General features: G+C 38.2%; 3 protein-coding genes across 6 annotated transcripts; 1 reads left to right on the top strand and 2 right to left on the bottom strand.

The window, feature by feature from the left end:
• Positions 1-380: 380 nt before the first annotated feature.
• LOC108374028 (putative folylpolyglutamate synthase) lies at positions 381-12,970 on the bottom strand. Of its 2 annotated transcripts, none has more exons than XM_017629980.1 (8): positions 12,656-12,970; positions 7,754-8,097; positions 7,292-7,471; positions 2,374-2,690; positions 1,430-1,610; positions 1,101-1,357; positions 957-1,034; positions 381-878 (listed from the first exon to the last, which is right to left on the bottom strand). In XM_017629980.1, exons 2-8 carry the CDS (start codon positions 8,072-8,074, stop codon positions 467-469), a joined length of 1,746 nt encoding a protein of 581 aa, XP_017485469.1. In that variant the 5' UTR covers positions 8,075-8,097; positions 12,656-12,970; the 3' UTR covers positions 381-466. The 2 variants fall into 2 exon arrangements, with proteins under 2 accessions (XP_017485469.1, XP_017485468.1); XM_017629979.1 differs by lacking the exon at positions 12,656-12,970 and adding an exon at positions 8,226-8,733.
• LOC108374029 (box C/D snoRNA protein 1-like) lies at positions 12,877-14,836 on the top strand. 2 transcript variants are annotated; one of them, XM_017629982.1, is made up of 5 exons: positions 12,877-13,074; positions 13,290-13,890; positions 13,951-14,116; positions 14,181-14,431; positions 14,635-14,836. In XM_017629982.1, exons 1-5 carry the CDS (start codon positions 12,902-12,904, stop codon positions 14,686-14,688), a joined length of 1,245 nt encoding a protein of 414 aa, XP_017485471.1. In that variant the 5' UTR covers positions 12,877-12,901; the 3' UTR covers positions 14,689-14,836. The 2 variants fall into 2 exon arrangements, with proteins under 2 accessions (XP_017485471.1, XP_017485470.1); XM_017629981.1 differs by lacking the exon at positions 14,635-14,836 and having other exon boundaries at positions 14,181-14,528.
• Sec22 (vesicle-trafficking protein SEC22) lies at positions 14,804-16,555 on the bottom strand. 2 transcript variants are annotated; one of them, XM_017629985.1, is made up of 5 exons: positions 16,241-16,555; positions 16,000-16,109; positions 15,631-15,886; positions 15,208-15,253; positions 14,804-15,142 (listed from the first exon to the last, which is right to left on the bottom strand). In XM_017629985.1, exons 1-5 carry the CDS (start codon positions 16,313-16,315, stop codon positions 14,994-14,996), a joined length of 636 nt encoding a protein of 211 aa, XP_017485474.1. In that variant the 5' UTR covers positions 16,316-16,555; the 3' UTR covers positions 14,804-14,993. The 2 variants fall into 2 exon arrangements, with proteins under 2 accessions (XP_017485474.1, XP_017485473.1); XM_017629984.1 differs by lacking the exons at positions 14,804-15,142; positions 15,208-15,253 and adding exons at positions 15,291-15,457; positions 15,523-15,568.
• Positions 16,556-16,561: the final 6 nt, after the last annotated feature.

Here is a 16,561-nt window from a genome sequence, read left to right as displayed (position 1 = left end):
GTGAAAACCTTACGTTCGTGCGTAGAAAAACTCACGCCGGTAATATTACGTTGAGCTGAAAGACATACACTTTGTCAGAGTTTCAGTCATCAAATGGTCGTAAAGAACTTTCCGTGAAGCCCTTCCAGCTGTAAACCTAATTGCGAATTTCCACTAGGCATTGAAATGACGAAAAATTTACGCCATTAAAAAAAATGCCATGTGGAAATGAACTTAATGACAATTTTTTTAATGTAATGACACGATTATTTTGTAATGCCCGACTTTGTCATTTGTCATTTTTGCCATTTAATGCCTAGTGGAAATCCAGCATAAGTTAATGAAATTGGTTCCTTTAATTGCCTATGGTTATATTCTTTATTATTTAGCGGGATTCCGACTATATTTTGCAAACAGTTAAATAAGTTTCTATATCTAAAAGAACTACATAGCCCCTAAATACATTACATACATACACACTACTTATTCAGACCCCATTTCCATGTTCCTCCAATTTTTGCTGAAAATCCTTAAATGCCGCCATTGTAGCGCCAATCAGATGCAATGAGCCGGTAACCAGCACATCCACCTCCTGTTTAGCGCCATAAACTTGACGCAAATGCAGCAAACAATCGACAATCGAACCAAAAGTCTTAGACGTATCCGTTTCCTCCGATTCCATGCACAATTGATACCAAATACTCGAGTGAAGACGTGCACGCTTTAGCTGTTCAGTGATTCCGTAAACGGAAGTGTTGTCATTGTGATTAGAGGCGCCCGAAGAAATATTCGGCACAAAGCAAACTATCGCGAATTCATTACTGGAGTGAAGAACCTCGAGCAGACGTCTCGAATCACGTTCGCCGGTGGTATTGAAAATGAGCACGCGTGGGTTAGTGCTGCAGGATGTAGAGAAAATATAAAAAATAGAGAGTTAGTGAGTATTTGGGTGGATCAAGTGATTTCACATAGCTTACCTCTTCTCAGTTACACGCTTGTACCAATCGCAACAAACGCGTATACTCTCCACAGTGTGCGCCCCGTCTATGTGAAACCTTTGGGGTTGAGAAAAAATAGTACTAAGTATGACGTTATTGCCGAATCGGAATTTTTCAACCTACTTTAAATTCTCAATGTTCAAAATCTCACAACGACCTGGCCAATTGCACTGCTGCAAGCCACGTTCAACTTCGCTGGTTAGCTCTGTTGACTCGACTTGTTTGTATCGTGAATACCCATTCTTGCGTAGCCAATCGTAGGCGAGTTGTATGGCCAGCGAGCCATTCAGTCGTATTACCTCATTGAGGTTGGATAGTAGTGCTTCAATTTCTGGTTTATGGAAATACTCCTCATACTCGGGCACTATGTGTAAGTTGGCCTACGGAAAGAATATAGCAAAGTATCCGTTTAAAAAAATGATCGCGAAAATTAAAATACTATTCTCGCTTACATTACGCTCCTTCGCACGCGCTTTGATCACATCGAGGCACTCCTCTTGCGTTACAGATGTGTAGACATCAGCGTTTTCCTTGATAATACCAGCCTTTTGCCAAGCAATTTCGCTCAGTGTATCGCCCAGCAGGTGCGTATGCTCGAGGCCAAGTGAGGTAATGCCGACCGTTTGGGTATTTCTTGAAAATAAATGCGTAAAATACACGTTAGAATAGGAACGCACATGTGTTTGAAAGTAAACGAGGTTTCTTGGAGTTGTTTGCTACACTAAACTTTGCTAAAAAACACAAATCTTCATGAGTTGAACATAATAATATTGCCAGCGCGTAAAGAGCCGCTAAAACATAGATCTGCCTTGATTAGAACGTTGATTAGTTTTTTTTTTAATAACCGGGGTACCCGGTGCTTAGATACACCGCCCGTTCGCCGGTCACAAGAAAGTATTCTGAGGTTATCGAAAATGAAGTCAGCTATTGCAAAGGTCCAGGTATAAACCTGAAGCCCTTTATGAGAAAAGTAAAAATTTCGCTACAGATTCGCTTATTACCTACACTTTTATAGAGTATAAATATACATCTTTATTTGGTGGAGAGATCTCAGAAAAAAAAAAACATTTGCAGCTGCCTTTAAAAGTGTTGACGTAGAATGCTATTGAAATAAGTAGAGCAAGTATAGACCAGTTCCGAGAAGATTTAAGCACCCGTTTATTAACAGCCTTATGCTGTATCACGAACGATAGGCAACACGAACGATTCATCTGCAGAGGAATGCTTAAAAAATTAGTCCGGTCAGAGTAAGGCTGTAAGTTAAATAACATCCTAACGCACCAGACCTTTAACGTACTCTTAAGGCTGTATACTTTTAAGAGTACTTACGTTTCCTTTTCAAACTCCGTTATTAATATGAGGCTTCGACGTATCTGTTCTCTTTCCAGTTACATACCTTATCACATTCGTGCAATCCAACTCGCCGCCAATGCCCACCTCCATAATGATAACTTGGACTTTCTCCTCGAGGAAAAGATGAAAACTAAGTATGGTCAGGAACTTGAAATAAGCCGGCATATCACCCTCATATTGTTGTTGGCTACGCAGGCGATTGTAGACTTTCCGAAAGGTACGTACAAACTTCTGTTTCGATATAGGTTTACCGTTAAGGCGTAGTCGCTCAGTTACTGAGAGTAGGTGTGGTGAACTGAAGAAACCCGTGCGAACGCCATGCGCACGAAGAATAGATTCGGTTAAGGCGCATGTGGAACCCTGAAAAATAAATGAAATAAAAAGAAAAACTGCAGTTAGATATTATGCTAGATGAGGTCGAAGCTTTCTACGGGTACTATAGAATTTTATATTGCTTGCTAAGTTCAACTTAAACGAATACAAAAAAATAATTATGCTGGATGTAAAAAAACATGTATTTCGTGCTGATAAGCACTCAGTGCCTCTGTACAGCTACAAAACTCAGTTAAAGTCAATGACGTCACCGCCCAAAGAGAGCTCATACACCTCGCATCCAATTAGGTATAATCAAATACTAATTGTGGATGTGTTTGCACCGAAAACATCCGGGAGGTTATCAAACGCAAGTAATGTGGAGAATTATCAGCAAAATGCGCATGACGATGCGTCTATAATATATTTGAAAACGATTAACAGACTTAAATGTAAATATTAAGTTCTTTTCTTTTTCTGAAATATATATAAATATAGGTGTGTATGCACAGACTTGATCTTCTGTTCCAGTAGAACGAATCCGCCTTCAGATGTTGATATCAGCTTAGCCATGGCTTCCATCCGAGAATCTCGGTTTGGATTGACAGCGCACTGCTTCTTTTCTTCCTTTTAATTGGTACGGTGACCCCCTATCATATATTTTCTTCAAAGAAAATATGTAATCGTGAAGGGTGCGGCTTAGAGACGATCTTTCCTGATTCTGGACTAATTTCTGCTTGCTAATATTTCCGAAAGTGCGACTGCATTCTCCACGGTCGGAGTTGCTGGCATAAAGCTATAGCTAGGCGTGCAGATGGCATTTGGGCGGGAAGAATATAACTCTCCGGGAATAAGATGGGACCCCTAAAAGTTAATTATAAAGTTTTTTTTTTGCTTTGGCATCATTGAGCTCTTTTTTCTCTATCCACTTCCACTTCAGAAGTGAATCAACCAGCCAGAATAATTTAAGGCTCAGCCATGTATGCATTCCGTTTATATATTTCAGAGCTAGAAATTCAACTACTCATTATCACATCTTGAAGGCTGATTTTCTTAGACTTGGGGGTCTACTCTGTATTGCGATTAGAAAAGCAGATAATTTGGATTCGAATACTCGGCACTTTTAATTTGTATTAGTCCGTGCCGAATTTCGAATCGCATTAAGTTTCGAATCGCAATACAGAGTAGAGCGCTTGTAGTGCTAAGTCATTCGCCGGAAGGTGTACAGATGTATCTTCCCTGTTTCTGGGATAGTATCCGCCTGGCGGAAAAGCAACTGTGGGAAGGCATACTATAGCTCATGTCTAATGCCTGCAGATCTGGCAAATTAAAATCAGCCAGAGTTCTGTTCCCTACAGAGTTTTGTATCCACAAAATAACTTAAACTTAACTTAACTAATATTTACAAAACTAATGAAATATGTTATAATAATAAAACCCAGTCATTGCACACAGATTATATAACCTAATCCTAGTGACTTTTAACGCGTGATATTTTGAGAGGTGCATACACTCGTGTTGAAAGTATTTGGACAGTCATCATATTTGATGTGAATCGCGTAGATAAGGCACTAGTTTTTTGATAAAAGTTGCCAATAAAAAATGTTAATACTTTACTGATAAAAATGATATGTTCATAGTCACCAAAGTGTCGGCTATCTAAAGTGGCATTTTCCCAACTTGATTGATGCACTTAGACTAATTATTATTATTATTTTCAATACACCGATAAAATGTTTTTCTAGTGTATCTTTTTATATAAAATCTGATTTCACGTTGCATCATTTATTCAATGACAATAACAGTACTTCTATTTTTTGCTGAAATTTCTGGAATAAAATTTCATCAATATTTACCACTTAATCTTGGGTTAGCAAGCTTTTTTAGAGAAGTCGTGAAATATGTAAAATATGTATGTGCGTACAGTACACTGAAAAAATTCGTCTGACTAATCGCGTAAGAGACCAATAGAGAGCAGTTTCAAAAAGTAAAGGATTTCGTATATTTATTAGAACCCAGCATAAGCACCGATACTAAATAATGTTATGCTTGAAATCCAGCGGAGAATTCTACGAATGAACACAAACTCTCAACGCTGCACGTACTGGCGCTAGCAGAGAAACACAAAGTCCTGCTTTGCATTGGAAAGACCAGGTGGCTTCTCCTGACATTTCCAATTAGCGTCAGTTAGTACTTTTCATACACGTTCGAGTTAAAGGCGAACCATAGTATTTTAATTGAATATGCTCGAACCATCACGCCCATTAAAATTGGCTTCAATCGTCATGAAAAAACTAAACAGTTTTCCGAGGCTCTGAGACGATTATTTCTTATACCTATCAAGACGTTTTTGAACAAAAAATCTTTATTTAAAATAAACATTACCGCCGAAAGGGCATAGTCTTACATGTCTATTAGAGCGTCTCGCCTTACAGGCAAAAAAAATTTCGCCGTATACCCCCTCATATGAAGTGTTTTTGAAAAGCATTTTAAAAAAAAGTTTGGACAACCCTAGTAGCCCAATTATATTTTTCTTCATATCTTTGGCATTAATAGTCGGATTGTAAAGTGTGATACACCAATATTTTTGTCTCGAGGAGTGGGTTTTCCCTACTTACCCACCAGATCTCAGTTGCTACCACCCTAACGTACCGCCCTAATGACAGTAAATTAAAGACCGTCAAAAATCCTTAATCTTTTGCGAGAGAAGTATTTCGATTAGTTCAGTAGAACCCCCACCTCGAGACAAAAAACATTTGTGTATCACACTTTAAAATCCAGCTATAAATGCCAGGGTTGTCCAGAAAAAAATTTTTTTAACGCTTTTCAAAAATAGTTCACATGAGGGGGTGTACGGCGGACTTTTTTTTTGATACGGTCTAATGTCTATGCTTGGCAAATAACCTTTGATTGAGTGAAGTCCCTCTGCAATTCTCATCATCCTTATGTTTTAACTCTACTCCCTAATTCGTATAACTAACAACTGAAAATTGCACATTATTGACCTAGAATTTAATGGGATAATAAACTGCATACTCAAAAAAAAAATAAATCGGAATAAAAAGCTGAAAATTTAGTTGAAACTTTGCAGATTTTTTATAATTTTTGCACAAAGTTTGAAATGTGAATTTATATGGTGTTTCTTATATAATAAGCTAGACTTATCAACTAGACTAGATCAAAATGTTGATGACTTAATCAGCTGATCACAAGTGTATATACATGCATTCAACCATATCCAAGAACAGCAGAATGAGCGGCTTTCGGCAGGCTGCTTTTGGGGTGCTTGATTAGTGTTGTCTCCGCGCCTCTCACTATTCTTAATTATTTTAATGTCCAGTACGACTCGAAGTACATTCTTCAAGAGTGACGGATCATTGCCGCCTACAAATTCTCTACACTATTTTTGTGGTTCATTACATACTACGTTGATACACACTTTCATTGACTCAAAAGTGTTCACATTAAAATTTTATTCGCTATAAAACTGCATACCGAAAATTGTTCTAAAGATTGAGATTAAAAGTTCAAAATTTTGATGAGAATTTGTTAAATTTTTCTAAATTTTTTTTAGTTTGAAATTTCGAATCATATGGTTTTGATTAAAGCATAAGCAATATTTTTATAAAAAAAAATAAAAGAAATTTCTATTTAAAAAACACTGAATAGTTATTTTGTATGTATGTATGTGGTTAGTCACTCTGTACTAGGAATGTTAATCCCGGGATCCCGGCCTTTTTTAGGTCCCGAAAATGCCGGGATTCTTGGCAAATAATCCCGGGATTTTCGGGATTTTTAATTTGCACTGATGGCAATAATAGAAACTCCTTTTCTTGACCAGTGTTGGCTATATTTATTTATTTTTATTTTATAATTAATATTTGTTTTATAAATGTTTAGCTCATTATACATACATAGAACAACGTGCGATAGTAAATATTACACACAAAAATCATTATATTCGCGAAATCATGGGCCAAATATAGTAAACTTCCGTTTTTAGTATTTCACTCTGACGTCAGAAATTCAAAAGTGAAATGTGCTTATAGAAAAAGTATGGGTATCAAATTAAAGAGAAAATTCTGTCGAATTTAATCAGATTAAATTTTTTGGTGCAGTTTTGAAAATGTCCTTTTAAAATTTTATCCTTGAAATTTCGCAATATGTTTTTTTGAAAAAATTATATGTTAAGGACTTATATAAATCCTCGAAATTTGTCCTCCTAACTTTATCAGCTTAAAAAAGTACCTATTCGTCCTTGTGAATCCAAAAAATTTTATTTTTTTTTTATTTCTAAAGAAATTTCCTCTTTCATTTGGTACCCATATTTTTATTCTACATTGTATTGAATTTTTTGAAATAATTGTTGGAATTAATCATATCTTTGAAATAACAAAGTCCTTTAAAATAAATCCTGACGTCAGAGAAAAAATAAAAACGTCACTTTAAATAAAAAACTAGGTTTCATTTATTTAGTATTTATTTTATAATAGGAGAGATAGAAGCAATTTTTTCGATTTAAGTTGATTAAAAGTAATGAATACCTAAATCTCGGGACTTATCCCGGGATCGTGGTAACGACATCCCGAAAATCCCGGAATCGTAAAAAGCGAAAAAATTAACATTCCTACTCTATACACTCTACTCACCTTTCCCTTAGTGCCAGACACGTGTATGAAAGGTATATGCTCCAATTCATCCAAACTAAGGCCACTTCGCTCCATATATTTGTACGTATCAGTTAATGGCAACTGTTTATTATTCAGCAGAATTGAGCGGCGTATCGTTATCGCGTTCGATTGCAGCGTATTCAGATCACTAATACATTCCTGATAAACGAAATTAAAATACATATATTAAACAACATTCGCGTGCGTAAACAAAACACTGGAAAAAAACTAGTTTTGGCTGGCGCACAAAATTTCGCATATGTAAACATTCGCACGCTGGTTTTGCGCTTGCAGTGACGTGACGTCAGCTGGCCAGGTATGAACTATATACATACATACATACATATGCGCCATGCGTATTGCATTATTACGCACTACAGCAACGCATGCGTATTCTTCTATCCACTCCCTCTGACTCTTCGTCACTCGTCACTTGCTTACCTCATATTGCTGCTCCACACTTAACTCCGGCTGCTGTTGATGTTTTTGTGCTGTAAAGCAACGTGTTTGTTGCGGTGTAGTTGTTGTTGTGACTAAAGTTGCTGCAGCGGCTGCTGTTGCTGCTGCTGCTTGTGTAGCAGCTACAGTAATTCCTTGTTGTGGCATCAAAACCACTGATGTGGATTTTTCGGCGGTCAACATGGTGTGATAGGAAGCACGCCACGGCAATAGCTCTAGCGACAGTGATATAGAACACGTAAAATAAGTTGGTCGGCAACGCTCAACAACCGACAAGCGACTGAGTAGCACACGTCGAGCCATTTTCGCGCGAACACCACCTCCAGCTGGAATTGTTAATTGTGAATAATGACAAAAAACGCAGAAAAAAATAACATACATGCTTTCAGTTGTATGCATACTATTTGTACTTAATAGCAACAAATTTGTACAAAAAATTTGAATACATACATACATATGTACATAAGCACATTAATAACAAATGGCAAGCATATGCAGAATATGTCTGTGAATAGCCGTGTATCGCAGCTATACAGCTATTGAGCTACTTTGGGAATTGAGCAAACTGGCTAGCCCCGGAAAGTGGTGTAGGTTATCACGACATGTGCTAGGGCGGTAGAGCATGGAATACCTTACTGTCGTCCCTAAATTGGAGCGCTAAGCGCTGCGTTTTCCATTGTCAACGAGTGTTAGCGCGCGCTCTCCACAAATTAACGCGGCGTAATTTTTGAGGTTTTCTCATTTCCTCTCGTTTCCTCTTTCACTTTTTTGTCCTTTCTTTTTCTTTCCGTCGTCCCCACCCAACTTCAGCACGTAACGCCCTGTCAAAAATGAAAATTCCATTTGCTCGGCGTTAACGCCGCGTAATTGTGAGATGCTCCATAAAAATTGTTTGGGCAGGAGGATTTTTGACACGTGTTAAGCGCTTGACGCGCAAATTTAGGGACAGCAGTAACGAAGAGTTTTAGCGCGAAGCGTGATTTAGCATAGTAAGTTAAATTGAAATTAAGAAAGAAAATTTTGTAAGTTTTTAAACTGAAACCCATCTCCTTTTGTGTTTCTTAGTGTAAACTTTCATGCCGGCATTGGCTGGTACTCCCCCGTAAAACCCGTATTCTATTAGGCGAGTTTACGCAAACACATACGAAAGTTATCTTATTTAGAATCAACCTCTCTTAAGGAAAGTTTACATGTAGTCTAGGTCTCATAAAGTCAAAGCTTAGCTCAATTTAGTTTTGTCTGGGTTTACCCAAATTATCGCCAGTTGTACTTAACTAGGCTGATTATACAAATGGTTATAAGCTATGTACTTAAAAACTTAGGACCACTTTTTATTGCCAGTTTAAACTTAGATCAAGTAAACTGCGTGCAACTCACGCGTGTTTAACTTTGTGCCACGACGGAAAGGGGGGCGGGGAGCTTTTTTGGGGCCACTCCGACTGACTTCGTTTAAGGACCTACTGAAGAGTGCAAGGGATTATGCGGAGGGACTGGAACTTTCCACGCAAGGTACATTTCAAATGAAAAAACGAACATAATCTGGAAATTAGCAGTTCTGATGACGATCTGATAATCACTGATTTCACTGAGCCAAGGTGTACATAACCCTATGTTTTCTTAAAAATGCACATATGAGTTTTACGAGTTGTTCAGGATCTGGTCGCTGTTCCGGTGTGCTGAATAGAAAGTAGCGAATATTCGCTGCAAGCTCGGTAATTGATAAGGACGAGTGTGTACCTCAAATCAAGGCCTGCCTGATGTTAATACCGTCCTATTGGTTATAGCAAATGCTTGTGTCTCATCAATGCTGGCCTACTAATGAAAACGATGGCTGAATTTCATAACGAAGAAAAACTAGTTTGAGAATACATCGTTACTGCACACGAATAAAGGCGCGCTAGTGTTTTGACGGCGAAAAAAGACGCGTAAAAAATTCTTACGAAAAAAGACGCTTAAGGAAAACTTCGGTGAAGAAAGACGTAAAACCTAGTAGATAGCGAAGAAAGACGCGTAACCACAGATTTATAACTGGCCAAGGAATGTCACTTTAGCATAATTCCACAAAAAGTCGTGGGGGAATTTACATCCTGTTACTCCCGCAAAAATAGTCGACCGCGAAAATAAGTTTACGGGTCCTTCTTCGCCGTCAACTATGTTAATAGTTATCTTCGCTAGGTATAAGTATGCATATGTAGTAATGAAGACGTTGCGATATTTTTCCTAACGAATTCGCTTTGGCTGTTTCTTTAATCTACTGCTCAGAGAGGTCTGAGATAATTTTTTATCGGAATGTATAGATGCGGGCGGCCGCTGTGATGTAGTGGCTAGAAGTGCGCACAGTTATTGTTGCATGGCACATTCTGGGCAACGTGAGCAAACCCCATCTTTGGATGACGACCACGGCAAACGTTTAAAGCACTACGATTTGAGGGCGTGCGCCTGGAATTTCCGGAACTTTAATGGGGAAGGTGTCTTGCCCGGCTAGGCGATGTCCTCATAAGGACAAAACCTGACATCACAGCCATCCAAGAAATGCGTTGGACGGGCCAAGTCGAGAAACACGTGGGGTCTTGCGACGTCTACGACGCAAATTCGGTGTTGTATTTTTGGTGGGGAAGAGACTCTAGCCTCTAGCCGCAATCGCTCGTTTTCAACCAACCCACGAGAAGGGCCAAGCATCCTAAGATAATTTTTATGAGCGCTTGGAGCGACTATACTAGCGCTGAACCCGCAATGATATCAAACTCATGCTTGGCGACTTCAATGCCAGTGTGGGCAAGGAAGGCATCTTTGGAGCCACCTTCGACGAAATGAGCGATAACGGACTGGGGCTGATCTATTTCGCCGGGACCCGAAATATTGTAGTATGCAGTACTAGGTTCAAGCTTAAAAAGATCCACAAAACTACGTGGCTGTCTCCAAATCGAAAAACGAGAAACCAAATTGATCATGTTGTGATGGATGGAAGGCACGATTTCTGTGGTTTATACGTACGGACACTTCGAGGTCCATACATCGACTCGGACCACTAATTTGTTGCGACCCGTCTCCGTGCTAAAAAAAATTGCGTCCAACAATGGAAGGAAAGCTCAGCCAATGTATACGCCACTCGACTCTCACAATTTTCCACCCTAATGAATGACAGTAGCACTGAAAGTAGTGTGCTCTGCCCAATCCACAAGAAAGTCGGCACCACCATACGCGCCAATTACCGCAGGATCAGCCTTCTAAGCACTGGTTACAAGGTTTTATCAAGCGTATTGTGTGAAAGACTGAACCCATCGTCAATGAACTAATTGGATCTTATCAGTGCGGCTTTAGACCTGGAAAATCCACCACTGATTAGAAATTCAATCTACGGACAAATCTGGGCGAATACCCGCGAGAAAAGGATCGACATTCACCATCTACTTGTCGACTTCAAAGCAGCTTTCGACAGCGCTAATAGGAGTTGCCTATAGGTACGCCGCTATGTCTGAAATTGGTACCCCAGCGAAACTGATGCGGCTGTGCAAAAGAACATTGAGCAATACCACCAGCTCCATCAGAATTGGGATAGACCTATCCGAGCCATTTGCTACCAAACGGGGTTTCAGACAGGGTGACTCCCTTTCATGTGATTTATTTAATTTGATGTTGGGGAAGATAATAAGAGCCGCAGAACTGAACCGCTCAGGAACAATATAATGCAAGAGCATGCAATCGCTGGCGTATGCCGATGATATCGACATCATCGGTAGTAAAAACCGCGAAGTCTGTTCTGCTATTTCCAAGTTGAATAAGGAACCAAAGCGAATGGTTCTGGTGGNAAGTTTCGAATGGCTAAAAAATACCGTTGATTCTTTAGAACTTATTTTGTCGAGATTTTATGGTTTTCTTTTATATAAAAATAAATTATGAGGTTGTTCACGCTTGCCTGGTTATCAGGTTATCTGGTTGAAAATCATTATTGTGTACTGTATTTTAAAGATGTAAACTGAATACAAAATATAACCACATAACCACATAAGCTGATAACCAGGCAAGCGTGAACAACCTATATGTGTATTCGTTATATGGAAGCAAATGGGACAGAAAAAAATCCAAAAAAAAAACGACCCTAATTTTTAACCATTTGCTACTACTTGCATTTTACACAAGAAAAGGAATACATTTTTGCAAATTGTGAAGTTAAAGCTGCCAAAATTTAACGATTTAATTAAACATTTTAAAACTACTGACTACATGAAAGGTAAGCGTCTGCGTAATTTCTTGCATAATTTTCTCATTGAGAGCAAATTTTGGCTTAATTTCAGAAATTGGGTTACGGGGAATTTACTGGATATGTTTTACTGGGGAGTATACAGCCATAGGTAATTTTTCTACAACTTTTTTGCTGTTGGGTTCTGTTTTATTATTTAAACTAAGGCGTATTCATACACATAAAACCAAGGCGAATTTATACATCACTATCATGAACCGATTAGTAGTTGGATCATGCATCACTATGAATTCGTCTTGCACAAAACAGAATAAGAATGTTTACGAAAGTTGGGAAAAGCCAAGAATCTCGTAAATTTTACATCACACGTGGTTCTCGTTTGACAATCCTAGAGAAGAATTTTGGAGGAGCAAAGGCATTTGTGGTTATAAACAAAAAAGAGAAACTAAATTGCAATTCTCCCTTATTCTGTGTAATTATTTGTGATTTTAAACGAAGAACACATTCACTTTTGGCAGAGTTATATACATATATATATTACGTAAATGCATATGCCCAAGTAACTAGTCTACCAGCCCATGCCGACAAATAGCTCCCCGCGAAAATACCCAATAGTAAGTGAATACAAATCTGCACATTTATAAAGTTTCACTAATTGTTCTTTAAATTTTAATTTTACTCACTATTTACAGCGTTTTTGGATAAAATAATACTTGTAAAAATTTTCCGCGATTTTCTTTTTCACAACAAAATTGACACAAACAGCTGTTTTGATGCTTTAACGAATATAGATAATGGAAAATTGCAAAGAAAAACAAATGTACTAAGCGCACTGTCAAACTCGTATTGATTAAATTGAATCTAGTTTTAAACTCAATAAGTGGACACTTGAAAATTTGTGATTTAAATCGATTTTGTGGTGAAAAAGTATGAAACGATTACACGAGACAGAAGCCCCAACGGAGATACCAACGACGTCGACTGACGCTTATAAGGAGAAGCGCGCGAACAAATATGATTGTGGTATATCGAAAGATGCTGATAGTGAAGATGATAGCAGCAGTAGCGATTGTGGTAGCGATAATGTTGTATTGACCAGCAGGTACCATGCGGCTATTTTTAACACAAAGAAAGACAAAATAAATTTGAATTTTGATAAGAAAAAGCGATTTGGAGAGTAAAGAGTTATGCATATATGTGTATTTAAACTGTCATGTGGAACACTTGAATTCATGTTATCAATTAATACAACCATATGAATCTCTTAAATGAATTGTTCTTTTCAAAAGTTTATCCATTCTCCTCTTTTACAACCAGCTCCAATCACTTCCCAACACGCCTTGGCAAATGCGAAGTCTGCGCTGGTGGGAACGCGCGCTATAGCTGCCCCAAATGCGAAGTGAAGACCTGTTCCCTGCGCTGCGTGCAAATCCACAAAAAAGAGCTGGACTGCGATGGCATACGCGATCGTACTAAATTCATACCCTTGCGAAAGATGACTAAAATGGACTTCATGAGCGATTACTACTTTCTGGAGGAGTGTACACGCTATGTGAATGATCGCAAGAATGATACAATTAAGCGTTTTACCCGCTACAATAAAACATTGCCAACACATTTGTTTCGTTTACGTGGTGCAGCCGCTGAACGACGCACTCTTCTGCGGTTTTTGTTGCCAAATTTCACGCGTCACAAAAATAATACAACTTTCTACGATTGGAACTTACGTAAAATCTACTGGCGCATAGAATGGATATTTATCAACGCAGGTGCGCTACAGTATGTTGACGAACGTTGTGATGAGGATTTTAAGTTGGCACAGTTGCTGGATAAATATATAAACATACAGAATGCGGAGTCAGTGCCGCAGAAGAAAGCATTGGAATACTATCAAAGTACAGGATTCAGTGGATTGAAGGTATGTTAGATAAAGTGTGCCTTTTTTTAAGAAAACTAACTTTCACTGTTAATTTTGTAGCTGCTCCTAAAAGCTGAGGGTATTAAAAGTTCGCGTACACGTTACTATGCGCTGGATGTGCGTAAGACGCTAAAAGAAAATTTAGCCGGTAAAACCTTGGTTGAATTTCCTTGTATTTATGTTAGCTATGAGCAAAATCCAGCGGGATGTGATATTGTTGATAGCGGTAAATAGAAAAAAAAATAGTTTGCAAATAAATTTCGAATAAAATTCCACTCCCTTTCCCACAGATGAGGATGTCGAGGCCGAGACCAAACGTCATGAAGCTGCAATGGAGGCGTTACACAAGCAACGTTTGGCTGAGAATTCAATAAAAAGTGAGAATGCTGACGCATACGCTAACGAGAAGCAAGCTGCACGTGAAGCAGAAAGGCTCGCAAACGCCTTGGCGCAAAAGCGTCGTGAGGCAAGGGCGCGAAAACGTGAGGAGTTCCAAAATGCAGCCAACAATTTACTCTTCAGCGACGAGCAGTTGTGGGAAATGCTTACGTCATCGTCCTCAGGCGACAATACAGAGGAGGAGAATATAACTTGAGCTGGTGTAAAGTCAAACATTTAATTTTTACTAATATACGTAAGTATTTTTACTTTACCTTAATATGCAAGGTGCATGCCATAAGAAAAATTGTAAGCGCATTATAATAGTTTTGAATATACCTTNTCAGCGACGAGCAGTTGTGGGAAATGCTTACGTCATCGTCCTCAGGCGACGATACAGAGGAGGAGAATATAACTTGAGCTGGTGTAAAGTCAAACATTTAATTTTTACTAATATACGTAAGTAGTTATTCCTTTTTACTTTACCTTAATATGCAAGGTGCATGCCATAAGAAAAATTGTAAGCGCATTATAATAGTTTTGAATATACCTTTTATTACATTGCCTAGAAAAATCAAAAAATAAACAATTTGTCATTCAGTTGTCACCATTAAATATTTGTAGTGCACTTATACATTGGTAAGAGACGCACGCCGCCTATACTTGCAAACGGTTAGCTAGCTTAGTTAGTAATATTTTCCATTTTAATAAACATTTAACAATTATTACAAAACCCAAAAGTACAAAATAAATACTACTATAGCAATACCTGCGGCGCCAAGTTTCAAATACATAGATTTACGGTTCAAATATGTCGCATCCTTTTTATATTTCTGTGACATCATCGAGAGATTTTGCGTTTTCGTGTCCAGCTCTGGAAGCATAGTAATTTAGTTACTGTACTATATTAAAAAGGAGACAAATTATTTAAAAGTTTACCTGATAATACTGTGCCACGCTGTAGTACATCATCGATATTTTGTACCTAGGTTTTAAACGAAATTGAAATTTTCAAAACCCANATAAACATTTAACAATTATTACAAAACCCAAAAGTACAAAATAAATACTACTATAGCAATACCTGCGGCGCCAAGTTTCAAATACATAGATTTACGGTTCAAATATGTCGCATCCTTTTTATATTTCTGTGACATCATCGAGAGATTTTGCGTTTTCGTGTCCAGCTCTGGAAGCGTAGTAATTTAGTTACTGTACTTCATTAAAAAGGAGACAAATTATTTAAAAGTTTACCTGATAATACTGTGCCACGCTGTAGTACATCATCGATATTTTGTACCTAGATTTTAAACGAAATTGAAATTTTCAAAAGCCATTTTGGGCTAGCTCACTTATACTCACCATAATTCGCTGCACATCTTGCAATTGTGTGTTAATTGCATTTATATTTCGTCTTCGATCGGTCAATTGCTTTTTGGCTTTCTGTATATAAACATCGAATTCGATAAATGCATATGGACGTGTCACAGAGTTGACACGTCTCCCATAGTTGGCATGAAATTCTTGCGCTAGATCCTCCAGATAATTGAACGCCAAACGTTTGGAGAACATTTTATCACACATCACCAGGTAGCAGACGTCATTTTCAATTAGATAACTGCATATAACAAGGAAAAAAATAGTTGACATGTTATCGATTGTGTGAAATAAGCATGTTGTCTGGGAGGAAACAACAAACATTGCACTTCGTACTCGGCGCTCTACACTTACTGGAATAGATAGGGTCCGGTTTCTATGCTACAACGCGCCGGCGAATGTGATCCTAGTTTCCTGAAAAGCATTTTCGCTTGATTTTGGTACTCTAGTATGCTGCGTCCAGACTAGTTGGTAGGCATGTAAAAGAAGAAAAATTAAAATTTTGTAAATGGTAATTGGATCCAATTAAAATTTGACCCTTGACACTGTGAGACGGTCAATTATCAGCCATTTGCCGTTGGGTGTATGGGCATACCTGTTCGTCGTCTTGCATGGTTCCAACCAGTGGAAGTCCATCGATAACACGCGCTATCATTGTGAGCAATGCCATCTTTTCGCTTTCCGGTTGCGCCGATGTTGAAATTTAAGTTGCTGAAGTCCCTGGGAATTTTTACTCGACTACTTACTGCACACCGCGGATACTGCACTCATTACAACCCTTCGTTATTTGGAACTAGTTTTTTGTGTTTTCGTATAATTGCTCACTTGTTTTATTGAATATTGTTTTTAAAAATTAACAAAAAATTCAACAAAACAATTGATGTTGCGTTTCGTTGCAAATGGTGAAATTTTTAAG

The sequence above is a fragment of the Rhagoletis zephyria genome, unplaced genomic scaffold (assembly GCF_001687245.7).
Source record: "Rhagoletis zephyria isolate East Lansing unplaced genomic scaffold, Rhagoletis_zephyria_1.1 Rzeph_scaffold_07254, whole genome shotgun sequence".
NCBI classification, from domain to species: domain Eukaryota; kingdom Metazoa; phylum Arthropoda; class Insecta; order Diptera; family Tephritidae; genus Rhagoletis; species Rhagoletis zephyria.
This window is presented reverse-complemented; position numbering and strand designations above follow the sequence as displayed.

Coding starts and splice junctions, on each gene's coding strand:
- LOC108374028 (XM_017629979.1), bottom strand. Junction 1,035..1,100: donor TTGAACATTGAGAATTTAAA/GTAGGTTGAAAA, acceptor TCAACCCCAAAG/GTTTCACATAGACGGGGCGC. Junction 879..956: donor AAGCGTGTAACTGAGAAGAG/GTAAGCTATGTG, acceptor TACATCCTGCAG/CACTAACCCACGCGTGCTCA.
- LOC108374029 (XM_017629982.1), top strand. CDS start 12,902: ATGAAACGATTACACGAGACAGAAGCCCCAACGGAGATACCAACGACG. Junction 13,891..13,950: donor CAGGATTCAGTGGATTGAAG/GTATGTTAGATA, acceptor TTAATTTTGTAG/CTGCTCCTAAAAGCTGAGGG. Junction 14,432..14,634: donor GCGACGAGCAGTTGTGGGAA/ATGCTTACGTCA, acceptor CAGTTGTGGGAA/ATGCTTACGTCATCGTCCTC.
- Sec22 (XM_017629985.1), bottom strand. CDS start 16,315: ATGGCATTGCTCACAATGATAGCGCGTGTTATCGATGGACTTCCACTG. Junction 15,887..15,999: donor ACCGGACCCTATCTATTCCA/GTAAGTGTAGAG, acceptor TGTTATATGCAG/TTATCTAATTGAAAATGACG. Junction 15,143..15,207: donor GCGTGGCACAGTATTATCAG/GTAAACTTTTAA, acceptor CTATGCTTCCAG/AGCTGGACACGAAAACGCAA.